This window comes from Chiloscyllium punctatum, chromosome 8 (assembly GCF_047496795.1).
Source record: "Chiloscyllium punctatum isolate Juve2018m chromosome 8, sChiPun1.3, whole genome shotgun sequence".
In the NCBI taxonomy this organism is placed as follows: domain Eukaryota; kingdom Metazoa; phylum Chordata; class Chondrichthyes; order Orectolobiformes; family Hemiscylliidae; genus Chiloscyllium; species Chiloscyllium punctatum.
Window position 1 is genome coordinate 4,674,636 of NC_092746.1, and position 17,237 is coordinate 4,691,872.

A 17,237-nucleotide genomic window follows, 5' to 3' on the forward strand; every position below is an offset into this window, starting at 1 on the left:
TTTTTAAAAACAGGTTACCTAAATTTCACTTCAAATGTTTTAAACACAGCTACTTGTTCAAGCAGTGGGGAAAGCCTGGTAACAGACAAACTTGAACCAGAAGGCTGCGTAAAAGTTGAGGTTTGGCCAACATCAAGTAGGTAATTGGTTTGAGAAATGATGACCACTTGTCGATGACAAAGGCCCTCTCTTGCCAACGAAACTGAGATCGGCTCCCAGATAGCTGAACAGCTAGGAGGTATGAATGTTCAGGTCAGGAACCATCAGCCGTCTGAAAAGGAAGTAGTTATCTTTCCTCTAATGTAAAAAGTATCTCAAACCTGAAGTTTATTTCCCCTAATCAATTTCTGTAAGCTGTGATGTTTATTTAACTAGCCAGAAGACTTTACATATGAGAACCGATCAACCTGTACCTCCTGCAAACAAGTGAAAGATTGTGAAGAGGGAAGATGGAGAGGCAGCATTCTTGTCAGGAAATGGATCATCTCCACAAACCCTGCAGATGGAGTACTGCTGAATTACTTTCCCAGCTTTTCCCTTGCCTATAATATGTATGTTTTGTTTTTGTGTCTGTACACGTGTGGAATAGGGGAAGTTTTCTAAGTGGATTAGAGTTTTAACTAGTAGATTTGTATGTCAGCAGTTCATAATTGTTTATCTGTAGTTTGAATCTATTTATGTGTAATAAGTAGTGACTTTTGTTAAGAACAGAAACTTGATCCATGCCTCCTGTCAATCTGTGTCTGAAAGACAGGGTAATTTGGAAATTTTGTATACTTCTTAATATCTTTAACTTTTATGATGACTCAAGGACAATACTTGATTTCCAGTAACCTATCCTAGTGAGGCAAAACACGAGAAATGGGTGAGGTGGAAGATCTGTGAACATTGTACCATTATTCAAAGGGTGAAATTATTGACCAAATAATTGTAGGCTGATCAGTCTGACTGTGGTAGGCACGTTACGTGAATCAGTACTGAAAGATAAGATTTGCTGTTATTTGAGAAAGGGCATCATTAGTCAGGGATAGTTTGCACACTTTATGATGTGGTGCTGCCAGTATTGGATTGGGGTAGACAAAGTCAGAAGTCACACGACACCAGGTTATAGTCCAGATTTATTTGAAATCACAAGCTTTCGTAGCATAGCCCCTTTGTCAGGTAAAGTGAGAGAGAAGCACACAGATACAAAATTTATAGGAAGAGAGATCAAAAAATTGTACAAATAGTGTGAATGGAGTGTCAAATAATAAGTCTCTGCAGGTGGTCAAAAGTGTCAGATGGTGTGAGTAAGGTGTCAACAGTTGAATAACCAGCAAAATGATGACCTATAATCCAATTAAATGAGGCAGAGCGATAATTACAAAAAAAATGTTAAAATGTGCTGGCGGAGACATACCAAATGATTGGGGTAACATGATAGGTATAAGAGTCGCATTGTGAAGGTCTAGCCAAAGTAGTAAATAATCCAGAATTGTACAAACTAGTTAAGGAAGAGCGATCATAATTTATCAAGGTGATGGTGTCAAACATGACAATAAGATGATGTATATACAGAATAGTGTGGTGGGGTCACATGTAGTGGGATGTGAACCTATGATGACAACTGAGGCAATCTTCATGGGTACAGAATTTGACTATCCGTTTCTGCTTGGTGATTCTGCACTTTTGTGTATCTTGAAGGCCACCTTGGAGGACGCTTACCTGAAAATTGAAGGCTGAAGTGTGCCTTGACTGAGAGGGAACATCCTTGTCTGTAGATTGTTGTCTACGACAGATGTTATGACAACAGATAAATGGACACCATACAACAATTGCCAGATAAGAACGTTCCTTCCCAATTGGGGAACACTTCAGCAGTCAAGAATATTTGGCCTCTGATCTTCGGGTAAGCATCCTCCAAGGTGGCCTTTGATTCTGCGTTGCTGTGCATCTCAGTGAACAGAATCTGATAGCCAAGTTCCATATCCATGAAGTTAGCCTCAACCGTGATCTCGAATTCATGTCTCACTACATGTGACCCACCACATAGATCTGTATCTGTAATGTCTTCCTTACTGTTTTAATTCCATCAGCTTGATAAATTGTTGTGATCTCTCTACCTTAACAAATTTGTACTGTTTTGAATTACTTATTACTTTGGTGAGACCCTTGGCATGTAACTCTTATAGCTATCATGTAAATCCAGTCATTTGGCATATCTCCACCACCACCTTATTTTAACCTTTTTTTAAAAAAAATTATCTCTCTGTTTCATTTAATTGGATTATAGATCATCACTTATTCAGCTGTTGACACTCTGCTCACACCGTTTGACACTTTTGATCACCTGTAGAGACTTATTATTTGACATTCTGCTCACACCATTTATGACCTTTTGATCTCTCCGCCCTTAATCTCTCTGCCTATAAATTGTGTCTGAGTGCTTCTCTCACTTCACCTGACGAAGGGGTTACCCTCCAAAGCCTTGTGATTTGAAATATACCTGTTGGACTATAACCTGGTATTGTGTGCCTTTAACTTTTTTTTAAGGGATATTTGTCTCTTATCAACTTAATTGAGGAAGTCACAAGGAGAATCGCTGAGGACCGTGCAGTGGATGCTCTCCACATCGATTTTAATAAGGCACATAACAAGATCCCAGATGGCAGACTGGTTAGAAAAAAACAACCACGTGGGATATAGGGGAACGTAGTGAGATGGATTTAAAATTATCTTAGTAAACAAAGTATATGTTGATGGATGTTTTTACGAATATAAAGTGGCTTCTGATGGTATATACAGGGTTCAGTGTTGGGTCTCTTGCGGTTTGTGGTATATATTAATGATTTAGATTTAAGTGTTGGAGGCATAGTTTGGAAGTTTGTAGTTGGCACAAAAATTGTTTGGGAAGTGAAGAAGATGACTGTTGATTGAAAAACAATATTCATGGTTTGGTTGAATGGGTGGAAATGTGGAATCAATCTGGAGAAATCTGGGATTATGCATTTTGGAGAGGGCAAACAAAGCAAAGAAATGCACAATAAATGGGAGAGTTGAAGGAAGTGAGACACCATGATGTACTAGTCCACAAGTTTTCCTGAAGATAGCAGGAGATGTAGATAAGCGGATAAAGAAGGCATATCAAATGTTTTCTTTAAGTGGACAGCATATTGAATACTGTTGGAACAATATAAAATGCTGGTTAAACCATGGTTAGAGATTTGCATACTGTTTGGTTACCACATTACAGGAAGGTCAAAAGTACCCTCGAGAGAGTGCAGAGGAGATTTGTAAGAATGTGGTCAGGATTTGAAAGTTTCAGCTATGATGAAAAATTGAATAGACAATGATTGTTTTCCTTAGAATAGAGGTGGCTGACATAATTTGTGTACAAAATAGAGGGGGTTGGATAGAATTGACTGGGAAGACCTGCTTCGCCAAGTGGAAAGGTCAGTTACCAGGGGCCAGAGATTGGAGGTGATCAATGGAAGGATTAAAGGAACATAAGGGACATGTTTTTCACCCAGACAGTGAGGTGTACCCGGAATTCACTGCATGATTTGGTGGTTGAAGTGTAAACCTTCAACAAATTTAGAAGGAATCTGGATCATCACCTGGAACTCTGTAACCTGTAAGGGTATAGATCACATGCTGGAAGGTTGAATTAGAATGGACAACCAGTTTATTCAATAAGCAGCAGGATAATATGCTGAATTGGACACTTTCTGTACCGTAATTTTTTAATGTTTCTAGGTAAATTGAACCAATGAAGTATTTGAAAAGCTTCCCGCAGAAACCGAGAAATAGGAGTACGCCATTCAGCCTGTCAAGCTTGTCAAACCATTGAATATGATCTGTTGATTGAACACTTCAATGTTTATCACTCACCTCATTCCCATAAGCCATTACTGTACTGATAATCAAAAATCTATCAATCTATACCTTAAACATTTCCAAAGACTGAGCGTCAGCAGACCTCTTTGGTACAGAATTCCAAAGATCCACAACCATCAGAGTAAAAAATGTTCACCTTATTTCAAACATAAATGACAACCCCCTGATTTTTAACACACCCAATTCTAGACTCTCCAACTGCGAAACATCTTATCTGCATCTACCCTGTCTATCTCAAGTATTTCCTAAATTTTAGTAGGACCACCTCTTATTCTTTGAAATTCTAGAAAATACAGATTAATTTGCTCAATCTCTCTTCATAGGACCGTCCCAGGAACCTTTGCACTTTCTGGAGATAAGGAGAGCAAAATTGCACACGTTACCCCAGGTGTGTTCTCACCAAGTTCCTGTATAATTGAAGCACAACTTCATTACTCCTGGATACTCATCCTCTTGTAATTAAAGCTAAAAGTCCATTAGCTGCCTTAACATTTTGCTGCATCTGCAAGTTAGCCTTCAGTATCTTATCGGAGAAAGTGAGGACTGCAGATGCTGGAGATCAGAGCTGGAAATGTGTTGCTGGAAAAGCGCAGCGGGTCAGGCAGCATCCAAGGAGCAGGTGAATCGACGTTTCAGGCATAAGCCCTTCTTCAGGAATGAGGAAAGTGTGCCAAGCAGGGTAAGATAAAAGGTAGGGAGGAGGGACTTGGGGGAGGGGTGTTGGAAATGCGATAGGTGGAAGGAGGTTAAGGTGAGGGTGATAGGCCAGGGTGGGGCGGAGAGGTCAGGAAGAAGATTGCAAGTTAGGAAGGCGGTGCTGAGTTCGAGGGTTGGGACTGAGACAAGGTGGGGGGAGGGGAAATGAGGAAACTGGAGAAATCTGAGTTCATCCCTTGTGGTTGGAGGGGTCCAAGGACCTGCATGTCCTTGGTGGAGGAGAAGGGGGAGTTGAAGTGTTGAGCCACGGGGTGATTGGGTTAGTTGGTCCGGGTGTCCCAGAAGTGTTCTCTGAAACGCTACCCAATCTAGAGGAGGCCACATCAGGTGCAGTGAATGATGTGTGTGGAGGTGCAGGTGAATTTGTGGCGAATATGGAAGGATCCCTTGAGGCCTTGGAGGGAAGTGAGGGGGGAGGTGTGGGTGCAAGTTTTGCATTTCTTGCGGTTGCAGGGGAAGGTGCCGGGAGTGGAGGTTGGGTTGGTGGGAGGTGTGGACTTGACGAGGGAGTCATGGAGGGAGTGGTCTTTTCGGAACGCTGATAGGGGAGGGGAGGGAAATATATCCCTGGTGGTGGGGTCTGTTTGGAGGTGGTGGAATTGATGATGGATGATACGATGTAAATGGAGGTTGGAGGTTGGTGGGGTGGTAGGTCAGGACCAGTGGGGTTCTGGAAGGGGAGGGAGGAGTCTGGGACGGTCCAGGTAAATTTGAGGTTGGGATGGAAGGTGTTGGTAAAGTGGATGAACTGTTCAACCTCCTCGTGGGAGCACGAGGCAGCGCCGATATAGCCATCGATGTAGCGGAGGATGTATGAAGAGAGATTGAGCAAATTAATCTGTATTTTCTAGAGTTTCAAAGAATAAGAGGTGATTCTACTAAAATTTATGAAATACTTAAGAGATAGACAGGGTAGATGCAGGTAAGATGTTTCGCAGTTGGAGAGTCTAGAATTGGGTATAAGTTAAAAATCAGGGGGTTGTCATTTATGTTTGAAATAAGGTGAACATTTTTTACTCTGGTTGTGGATCTTTGGAATTCTGTACCAAAGAGGTCTGCTGACGCTCAGTATCTTACCAACAAGGGTACCCAGATCCTTTTGTACCTCTACACATTTCAACCTCTTTTCTTTAAAGAAATACACTCCACACCTGTTTCTTCTACCAGAATTGATAACCCCACATTTTTCCGTGTTATATTCCATCCACAATGTTCTTGTCCATTCACTAAGTCTGTCCAAATCTTCCTGAAGCTGCTTTATATCCTTCTCAAGATTCCTGTTTAGCTTTGTATCTGCAAATTTAGAAATATCACATTTGGCTGCAACCTCCAAACGATTGATATGTTTTATGAACTGTTGGGGCACAAGTACTGATTCTTGTTACAGCCTTCATATGCAACAATAGCCCATTTATACCTGCTGTTTTCTGCCCGTTAGTCAATCGTTAAACCAGGTCATTAATCCATTACCTGCTGATCCATCTGCATTAATCTTTACAACCAGTTTCCTGTAGGGACATTTTCAAAGACCTTCTGAAAAATCTAACTATTCTCTCCTTTATTGGCACTCCTTTATCAATATGTTAGTAACAATTTTTTAAAAAATGTTTAAATGCAATTTTCCATTTGCAAATCATTATCAACAGGTGTCCTAATATTTATCCTAATCTCCATAATAGATTATAGTATTTTCCCAGCTATTGTTGTAAATTAAATAATGGTAACTTACTGCTGTAGTCTGTAGTTTTGCTTTCTCTTTTGCTCCCTTAAATCAGGGGCTTCTTAGCCACAGGAATCATTTTGGAAGATAATTAATAACATTGTTGCTGTCTTTATAGCCACCTCCTTCAATACTCTGGGATGAAGACCATCTCGTCCTGGGGTTTTACTAACTTTCAGCTCCACTAATTTCTTACAACCTTCTTATGCTAATTTCATTCATTCTGTCATTCCCCTCGAGTCACTTGGGCCTCAATGAAGTGAAAAAGTCGCAAGGCACTAATATGGATCCTATTCAGAACCATACCTGGCAATTCTATTCAAGTGAAGCTCGTTTGATTTCCTACCATGTTTTTGTTGTAACATTCTAAATATTAAAATTCCTTGCTTCAACCTATAAGATAGACCAATAGTGGTGAATTCAAATAAACTGAGCATATATTAATATCTGAGCAAAATTTTAAAAATTCTAAGTTAAGTAATTCAAGTTTAAAAATGAAAAGATTTTTAAAATGGAAATCACCAAGTTGTTCAGTTTTTTTCTGCTATAAAAACAGCAGTTGAGAAAGCACTCGTTTCCACCACTGTCTCCAAATAAAAATTCTGCTGTGAATACAACTAGTCTGCTTCTGAATATTCATGCTGTTTGCAAGTTTCTTGAATCACTACAATCAATATTATGCTTTTAATGAAATCGAACAGCAGTCATATGGAGGTTGCCAGCAATCGCACTGTTTTAGTGAAATCATGGTCTGTGATGACTTGGTTCATTCTACTTCCATAACGCTGCTGACATAGTTATGTTGATTACTTGTATGCTGTACTTTCTTATGGACATCTTGAGCTGTCAGATTTTTTTAATACTAATCATTCTGTAAACAGTCCAACATTGGGATCACTATGCAATGATACTAATGTGGAGACAGTGGTAGTTTTAAATTGCAATTATTTTAATGAGAACTGAGATACAGTGTTGTAGTGATGAATCGAAATTTGGAGATTCTTAATTTACATTTAACTGTTCATTTCAATAGACTATATGAAATTTTTTGCAGATATTCAACACTTTGAACTCAAATGAAACTGATAATGATATACAATAAATTAATAAGCATGTAATTTTGATCCATTTTGTGTTAGTGAGTTAATTTTAGCCCAGTTGGTCAATATCAGGACAATACAAATTTTTGGGGTGGCCATTAAGCATAAAGGGAACAAAACTCTGATAGTTCCCAGTCCCTGAGTGATCTCTGCTGGAAAATGTTACCAAGTGAAGGTGAAATGTTTGTGACCATTTGCCCACTCTGACAGCTTACTTGGTATATATTGTGAGGCCACGAATTCCAGTCCCTTGTATAACTTAACAACGTTCGGTCTAGCAAATGCAAATACTTGGAGCAAAGACATTCTGTTGGAATTTGCAATTTAATTTTTCTTAGTATTCCTCAAAGTGTTGATTAGCGCCCATCCAAAACCTTAAATAGTTAATCATCCTTACCAGTGATATACAGTGACAGTAGTGTGTGCCATTCACAAGATGTACTGCAGATGTTCACTAGGCCACCACAACACCGAGTGTATCTGCATGACTTGCAACAATTCAAGGAGACAAGCCAATACCATTTTCTCAAGGTGACTGAGGATGGACAGTAAATGCTGACCCAGACTACACTCCCACAACTGAATTTCTGATTTGGCTAGCCTTACTTATTAAAAGGAAAAAGCATAAATTTAGGAAAGAACTTTGCTATACAAAAGAGTAGTAAAGTGAGTTATTATACAAACTCTATTCTTTTTCATTTTCATTAGGTATATCATGCAGTTCTTCTGAGTGACAGTAATTCTCAGTTTGTTATCAAAATGATTGATTGTTTCAAAAGTATGTAGTGTTCGAGTGAAATCTTTCCAGCTGTTGAATGACATGGGAAATGGCTAGAAAGTTAGGAGAATTGTCACAGAGGTAACGAGTAGGGAGTGTCCCACCATTGAGAGCAGAAAGTCCAATTCCCAACCAACAGTTGAACGGCAAGTTTAGATTCATGCTATTGAATGGCAAGAGGCCTACTAAGATTTTAAAACATTCATAAATATCCTCATTTTGCCATTGTCCTCTCTAATTGAATATGCAGTTTCCCATTTTCTTATCCAGCAAATAAAAGCTAGTTGAAAATCATTCCCAATATGAAATTCAGATCGGTTACCTGGTGACTCCACTTGCTGCTTGCTCCTTCAAATTTGCATTAGTCACCAACATCTTGACACCCTACATGGAGAGTGACCCCATGCATCCCTGTTCACCAGGATCTCCAGGCCTCTATCAGTAAAGTAAGTTGCCAATTTACCTCCACCTGACCAAGTCTGGCACAATTGTTTAAAGCTGTGCCAGGAATAATGAGAGATCCCAGTAGTAGTCTCTGCCTGTGGCGACTGGGAGAATATGATGAACAGGGCACCCTCACGAGGTCGTGCATAGATAATGTGGTAGGTTTGGAAACATTGAGAAAGTCCACGAGAGCTCAAGGAGGGAAACTTTTCAAGGAATGCGTTGATGCATTGTCCATTTCTGGTAGATTCAGTCCATGGTTTTACAATTTTCACGGCCACGTAAGAACTCATTTCCTCATACGTAACTTTTCTTTTAGAAATTAACCAAAGGATTGGAGCATTCAAATACATTTTATTTTAAATGATGACTACATAATGGTATGGAATAATTGTTACTACTATAGATTTATGCATCGTTGCTATGTTTTTTTTCACTACCAGCTTAGCTTATAGCATTTCATCAAAATTCTCTAAACAACAGTCATTCTTATGTTGTGGAATGTATTAACATGAACATTTACTCCTTGCTTGAAGTGTTTTGTTTTGAATAGCTGTGCAAGCAATTCACTGAAAAATTGGAAATGTGTAAGAGTGATCAAGTAATAAAAATATAATCAAAATATTCATTCAATTAAATGAAAGTAAAGAACCAATCGAGGCCTGTTTTGTTTGTATTAATGGAATATAGCATCACTGAACTGAACTGTCACATTTTGTGTATATTTCTGTGCTGTTCTATTTGTTCCCCTAAATCTGTTTACTTTTCTACCATCTGGTACATGTTGTGGATGTTTCCTAATTTGTTTTTGAAAAATCAGCTAATTTGTTATGTTAATAGAGAAAATGCTGCTAAAGTTTTTGAATGAAAATTTTAGTTTGAAGAGTTACTGATCTTAGTATTTATATTAAATTTCACTCTGTCAATACATTGTGAGAATAGGGGTCTGCATATGCTTTCTAGTGCAAAAGTTGAAATGCTTGTAAAATTTATGCATACCTTCAATAGCAATAAACATAAATGTAGTATTCATACATAGTAAAGTTATTCGCAGATCTAATGACCAATGTGTCCAGTACCATGGGATTGAACTTCCCTTACCTTCTAATGCCATATCTTTTGCTGGAATAAAAGAGAAAATATACCCTCTAATGAGGCAAAAATGTAATCTATTAAATTATATAGAAAACAAAAAGTTGTGTTTGTAGAGCTCCAGCATGTAAATTGTTCCCATATCATTAAGTGACTAGAAAGTTGTATGACTGCTGTTGGATAACTGCATTCTTTTGTAGCTAAGCAATTTTTTTTAACAAAGGAATTAACCATTCAGTAGTCTAAAGTAATGTCTTAGAAGACCTTGCATACATTTTACAATTTGTCACACCATAAGATAGCGTGTTGTGTACCATAATCTCTGAAATCCACTCTATATCATGTGTGTCAAATTTGAGGGGAAGAAATTTCAGAAATAGAAGTGCAGTGCTAACTTTTGTCAGTCCGTGAACTGTAGATGTTATCAAGGTATTTTTATTTTCTATTTGTTCATTTCTTACACTGCTGTCATTTTAACAAAAATGACCTTCATGTCAGACATGACAAACTTGTAACTTTACTCATGTGCTTGATCAGGTTACTGGTTGTGAAAAATTGCATTGTACCTTTGGGCTATCACCTATAAGAGTAATACTTGAGGGACCTAATTCATGTGGTGTCACCTTGGATTACATGTTCTTTGGTTCAGAAAATGCTGTTCAAGTTTCAAATTTCATCTCTTTAGGATGCTATTATTCGTCATAATGGTGTAAAAGTAGAAAATTATCTGTATAATGCCAAAGACTGAAAAGTTTAGTAAGATGATGCAGGTTATTTTATATTATCTCTAATTGCACTAAAATATTCTGAAAATAGTGTCATCAAATAATATTAACTGGAAAGCATACTGGAATGCTAAAGTCCAATTTTCCTTTGACATTCTTGCTGTGAAGGGTAAGTTTATAAAAGCTGGGTATTTGGTGCATTAATTTTAATCTTGTTAGTAGGGTACCGTATTAAAATGTCAGTGTCATTTCCTGTTTTACGCCACCTGTATTTAAACCCTTTTAAATATTGAACTCTTTATTTTAATTAATTGAAAATTCATTAAGTGTTTATGTGTGAAAGGGCCCTGCCATAAGCTAACTACAAACTGCCACTGGAGTGAAATATTAGAATACTTTTATAATTGCTAATTCCATTCAAGAGATTATTTAGCAATGGACTTCATTCTGTACACAGATTAATTTCAGGACACCATAAAAACATTAATATAATGCTTCCGACTATAGGAATCATTTATATTTTTAGCTGTCATCATGCATAACAAACTGTCATGTTTTCACTGTCTTAAATGTAATACCGATGTGCCAATGGGAAACAAAGGGTAGTTCAAGAATTTGAGTTATTTTCTTTAGTTTATGCAAAAATTTCATAAGTCCCCGTTTGAAATATATAGTACAATTCTTAATAGAAAAATGCTAAACATCTGTTTTCATAAAAGCCAAATACATCACCCACAGTCACTTTTTTGGTAGTTTTTTTTGTAGAAGAGGTGCACTCCCAATTAATGGCATGATTTTCAGCCTGCTACCAGTTTGACATGCAAGTAATCGCTTCTGTCTAGTATTATTTTGTTTGTGTATTGATGCTGGAAGCAGCACTACAACCTTGGATAGCTGAGACCGCTACATGAATCTAAAAGGCTTTGTGGCACCAATACCTAAGCCTTGTCAAATGTTGGTAAAATAAACCTTTTGTCCGTAGCAGAGGTGATTGTATAATTTCACTTTACAAATTGGATTAAGATAAAAATGTTTTTGTGCATTATTAACTGATATCACGTCTTTTATAAAGAAGCTATAGGTTCATGGATGTTCAGATGCTGTTAATTTTACTTTTTAAAAAATAGTTTTCCTAAATGTATAGCTGTGTGCCTCTGTTTGCTATGATAACACCAAGGTTTTATACAGTGAGAAATACCAGATGGCTGACTTATACATACCTGAACTGAAGCATGCTGTCTGGGGATTTGACTTGGGGTTTGCACTTCTTACAGAACATTGTGCAGAAGCTATTAAATATCTTTTGCTTTACAAAGGAAATATATTGGTTTGACCTGTTGCACACCTTTTAATTTTTAATGTTAATTCTTGCAAAATGGCGCCAATAAGGTGCATTATCAAAAGCATAGAGATGTCTCCAACTAATGCTACCTGCAAGTGGCTCAGTTTTGAAAAATCCTCATTTTAATATTTACATTCTATACAAGAAAAAAAACAAGATTTACAGAGATTGCAAATTAATTTATTTTTGTCCATCACTTTTATTTGTATCTGACAATCGATTCTTATTTAAATTCTGTTCTGTGCATTTCATATTGATAAATATATGCTTCACTTGTCATATACTGATGTTGAATATCTGTCAAAAAGTTTCTAATATTTTTGTTCTAGCTTCTGCAATTAACATCTGTAGAAATTTGGGCTTTAGTGATGAACTTTTCATAGTATTTTGGCATTAAAAAATAGATTTTGTTTGGATGATATTTCTTGTTGCGCTAAACTTGTTTATTTTTTAACATTTTCAATATTTACAAAACAACATATACTATATAACACTGCAAAAATTACCTGGTATCTGTCCAGAAGACCGATTTAGATTTATAGAATTTACACTACAAATTGAAACAAAACTGATAAAATGAGTATTCACAGATTTAATGTATTTTGTATGAAAAAAATCTGAGTTATTCACGTTTTACTTATAAAGGTACAAACAGTATTATAATGGACTGAATGGCATTCCATATGTCAGATATATTTGTTAAAATTCAACATATAGATTTAATTGGCTTAATTAGAATGTTATTTTGCTCCAAGGGCTCATGTCTTGAATGGTTATGATAAAGTATAAGATTGAATGGATTAATTTGTAACGCTTTTTTCTGCCTGAATATCTATCTTTAGGGTTGTGAGAACCCACAATTAGACTGCAGGAGTAAGAACCTTTGGAAGTTTGTAATTATCTATGCCCTTGGTTTTTCACTGATAGAATGTCACTCTTTTACGTAAAATCACAGTTTTTTTTAGATTTCTGAGCTGTTCATCAAAACTCTCCATAAAAAAAGAGTGCCTTAAAGGAAAGCAAAACATAAACTCAAGACAGTAATGTTTGAGCTGTTCTACGTATCTAAATTCATTACATATTTTTACTTCCAACAAACTTTTATGTTTTCAGCAGGCAAAGTATTGTCTTATCAAAATTGTGTCATGGTACTTACACTCTAATAATACTTCTGAAAATGTTTCAGCTTTTGTAAGTTTTGTTTCACTGAAGTATTTTAGATGACATTTAAGTATTGTGTATGTCTCTATATGGATACAAAGCAATCGCTAATAATCTGTTGGTTAACTTAATTTAAACCACAAGAGGTCAAATAAAATTGCATATACATTCTGTTATACAGCAATGCAGTTCTCCAATATTTTCTTTCTGTAAAATCTGAATGTAACTTACCATATTTCATGACACAGCCAATTGTAATATAACTATACCATGCTAAATAAAGTTTGTAAATATGTGACTGCAGAAGCTGAAAAATTTTCAGCTCTTGTATATCATGTTTTTATTACTTTTTGTAGTTAGTTTGTTAATTTTCTGTTCGTTGAAAGAGTAATTTAAAAAAACATTAAACATGATACAAAGCTGAATTTTCCTCACCTGGGTAGTTTGAAACCCAAGTTCTGTTTTTTTTTACTGCATAAACTATATTGGCATTGAAATTTAAATGCAAGTAATGTGTAAAAGCTGCATTAGTCCTAACTCCTCTTCAAGTCAATTCCAATTTCAATAGACTTTCATTGCATTTTAAGTTAATATACTCTTTTTATTTGTAGATAAAGCTACACCTGTATTTCCCCAAATCTACTGGTGGTTTGTTATTCAGTCTGTTAAATAGTTCACATGAAGTTATTTCAAAATGAAGATAAAATTCAACTCTAAAACTAATATTAATTACTCTATTGGAATTAGATATAAATACAAATTAATGTTCATGCCTCAAATTTATCAAAAATATGTTTGCATAATAGATTGAAATATAGTTCACCTTTTTAAGAATTTTACAACTTTTAGCATCTATGCTAATGTTAAAAATAATGTTGATTATCTTTTTTTCTGATGAAGATGCTCATGATAAAACATGTTTAGAAATAACATGCCTCAACAGTTCACCTAATTTCTTAGGAATATTTTTTCCTGTGTTCGAAATGAGGTTTTTTCCAAATCGCTTGGTAAAAGTTTTGGGTTTTTAGTATCTTTTACAGTTATTTTTAAAGTGAAAATCTAATTTCCTTGTATGTTTGAAATATTTTACCAGTGTATATTAGTTAGGAGTTTTGGTATATGTACATTAGCTCTCTGACTAAATTGTGAATGCACAAACTTCCAGTGCGTGATGGTGTTTTGGTGCAGAATTGCAGTTTTGCAGAATTTTGGTAATAAGCAAAACAGTTTAAAATATCAGACATTGACTTTGTTGAGTATAAAATAGCATAACTTCTAAAACCATAACAAACAAAATAATTGGAATGGTTCATTTCTGTGATGGTGTTTTCTTGATATGTTTTCATCTGCATCCAAATATCTAATGAATCCAACTATTTTTAATTTCAGTACTTCCACAAGTAAAATAACAAAGCACTGTGATATAATTTCAAACATTCTGATTATTTTCAGTCTTTAAAATCATAATAGAATTTCAAACCAAGTGTCTACCATTTTACATTATATTTTTCTATTAATACAATCACATTCAAGTGTGGCATAATGCTGGACATTAGCAAAAGAATCCATGTAATGGCAAGTTGGATTATTCTAAACGTTAAGTGTCTCAATGTTTATAACTCTTATAGCTTTTTGAATCAATTTTTGATACAATGTAAAACTATATTTAAGTTTGTTGTAAAAGTAAATGCATTATTCTGCTAACCTATCATGTTTAAATCTTAACAATTATACTGATGTGTATATTTGTTATTTTAGGAATATAATTCACATGGGTGGTGGATAGGACAAATGAAGGATAATATTGGCTTGGTGCCCAAAGACTACCTAATGGAGATGTATGACATTTGAGAAGGTCTGGGTAAGTACATTTTAATTGAATCACTGTATAATAGACCATCAGTACCTTATTCCCATATCATTTATATAGAAAGCATTCTTGTCAAGGTGCCATCCTGTAGTTTTGAAATAGTTTTTGGGTGTTTGCATATTTCAGAGACAGACTTCAGTATCTTTCTGGGATGAGCTATCAAAAATCCAAACGAGGGGGGAAATGCTTTGGGCAAATTTCTGAGTTTCATTGATTTTACGCACTTCTTGCTGTGAATAAATGTGAATATTTCATGTCACATATTCATGAAAAGTAACTTAATGAAGAAATACTCTATCTGTAATTCATAAAATATAACGCAAAGTGGAAATTGACCATTCTACAATAAAAGTACTTCCTGCAACATTTGAACTGAATCCTACAGTAAATCTGTAGCAATGTATGTTTGATAAATATTCACACAAGCGATTGCTGGGCTTTTCTAGAAAATATAAGTTACTTATTAAGTTACTAATTAGATCTCATAGCATTTTTCCATTAGTAAGCTATTTAGTGGGAAACAAAATTAATATGATTTGGATGTACCTAATACATTAAAAGTCTAGCACAATTAATGATTTAATGTTCAGAAATAATTTTCTAATTTTTTAGAAGTTACAAAATATATAAAGAAATAGTGGAGGTGGTTTGTTGCAGAGATTAACTCTGGCTTTGTGGAGCAAAATACTGACTGATTCAAAAGTGGTGAATTTAGAGCAATAGATTAAAATAACTATTGGATGCAAAGGTTGTAGATATTCCAGAATAAGTGTTAGTTGGAAAAAAAGGTTTTATAAGTTTTTTTTCTGAATAGAATAGAATTGAAATGAATCAAATAACCACCACTTTGATAATGGAGATCACTAACATAATAAGGATATTGTAAGAAAACACTAGATGGCAGTAGTTTTCTATATACTTCATAATTATTTGTTCAATCCTTTCTTTTGTCTGCATTCTTCCCCCCCCCCCCCCCCCCAATCCCCTCCCTTGCAGGCAACCATCTACCTACACTGATGTTCTATTATATATGAAGAGATTTTAAAAACTGGATTGAAGGCCTTGCAAAGCTTGTCTGTCCTTAGCCAGGAGAGGGAGTTCTCACCCACTCTATGGCACTAGCTGTTTCCCAATTTATTTTATCATAAAGATAACATCATCTTATTAACAATATAATCTATCCTCTTGCCACAGATGTGAAAATCAAGAAGCAGCTAAGTGTTTAATTAAATTATTTCCTCATTATTGTAATTATCTTTCTTCATTTCATTGATGTATTATTTCTGTTTTTCAGTGCTTCTGCATCACTAAGAACTCTAGCTGCTTGAGTCTTTACACTGGCTTTGTGTAACATCTTTACTGAATATTTAGCCAGTATATTTTCATTGCTTCTAAGCCTTGCTATTACAAGTTAATTAATTGTAAACAAACTCAAAATGGAAAATGAGGGCGATATTCCTCTGCTCCCTCTCTTGTCCCGTGTGTGCCTTCAAGTAACTGTAAGCACTGTTTTCTGTCTTGTCTGTTTCACTTTATTGAATCTTGTTCTAATGTTCCAGTCTGCAAATTTTAAGGTTCAAATAAAGTTTAATTGTGTGCAAACTGTTGTTATGCTAATAATTTAAATGCCTGCTGTGTAACTAATGAAATTACTGTGTTATGATTAATTTGGAAACTGGTATGTTGATTGTAGTAATTGAACACAACAAGGTGAAGTAAATGATTATGATGCCATATGCCCTGTTAATCTCATATTTAAAGAGGTTGAACTTTTTCTTGCAGAGTTTATTTTTAAATGTTGTGCTTTTCTAAAAGCAAATGTTGTTTTGGCAAGTTATAATTTGTTCAAAAAAATCAGGAGAATTTTACTGCCAGCATAATTGGGCTGAAAATCTCTTTCAACTTCTACCATAAATGTTAAATGTAGAATGTGAAGAAACAACTTACACTGCTGTTCCTTAGCATTATGACTAACTCATATATAATAAAGCAGTTTTGAAATGTTTCTTTTGTTCATATATGAAACTCTTTGAGTCTTGAGACCTTGCTCTATGAACCAATTCTACTTGTATGATTTTACCATTCTTCTAAAAGAAGAATTTTCTCAAAATTATTATTGCATTAGCGAATGTGATTAGTATCATACTGCAGAGCATTATGAGCAGGTCAAAAGCAGCCGATACTATTTATGTGCAAGAACTTTTATTTCAGTTGGAATCTCTCCCAGTTGTTCTAATAGTTAAGCTTTCTTAGATTTCTAAATTTTGTGTGAAATGTTTTGTACTGTTGAAAACCAGGGTGCAAATGTTATGAACGATGCATAAGTAAAGCTATATCGAATTCTGTATTCATTTTGCAGACACATTGGGCTGAATTTAATGGTCACAGTGTTGGCCTTTTCCACCAGCAGAT

At 35.4% G+C, this 17,237-nt stretch overlaps 1 protein-coding gene across 3 annotated transcripts in view; it reads left to right on the forward strand.

The window, feature by feature from the left end:
• The window catches only part of skap2 (src kinase associated phosphoprotein 2), a 268,727-nt gene extending 252,300 nt beyond the window's left edge, over nt 1-16,427 (forward strand). For 2 of the 3 annotated variants that reach the window (XM_072575074.1, XM_072575076.1), the window contains 2 exons: nt 14,714-14,816; nt 15,822-16,427. In XM_072575074.1, coding sequence (XP_072431175.1) covers nt 14,714-14,806 — 93 coding nt within the window. In that variant the 3' untranslated portion in view covers nt 14,807-14,816; nt 15,822-16,427. The remainder of the gene's footprint in view (nt 1-14,713; nt 14,817-15,821) is intronic. The other variant, XM_072575075.1, reaches the window with a different exon arrangement.
• The last annotated feature ends 810 nt before the right edge of the window (nt 16,428-17,237 follow it).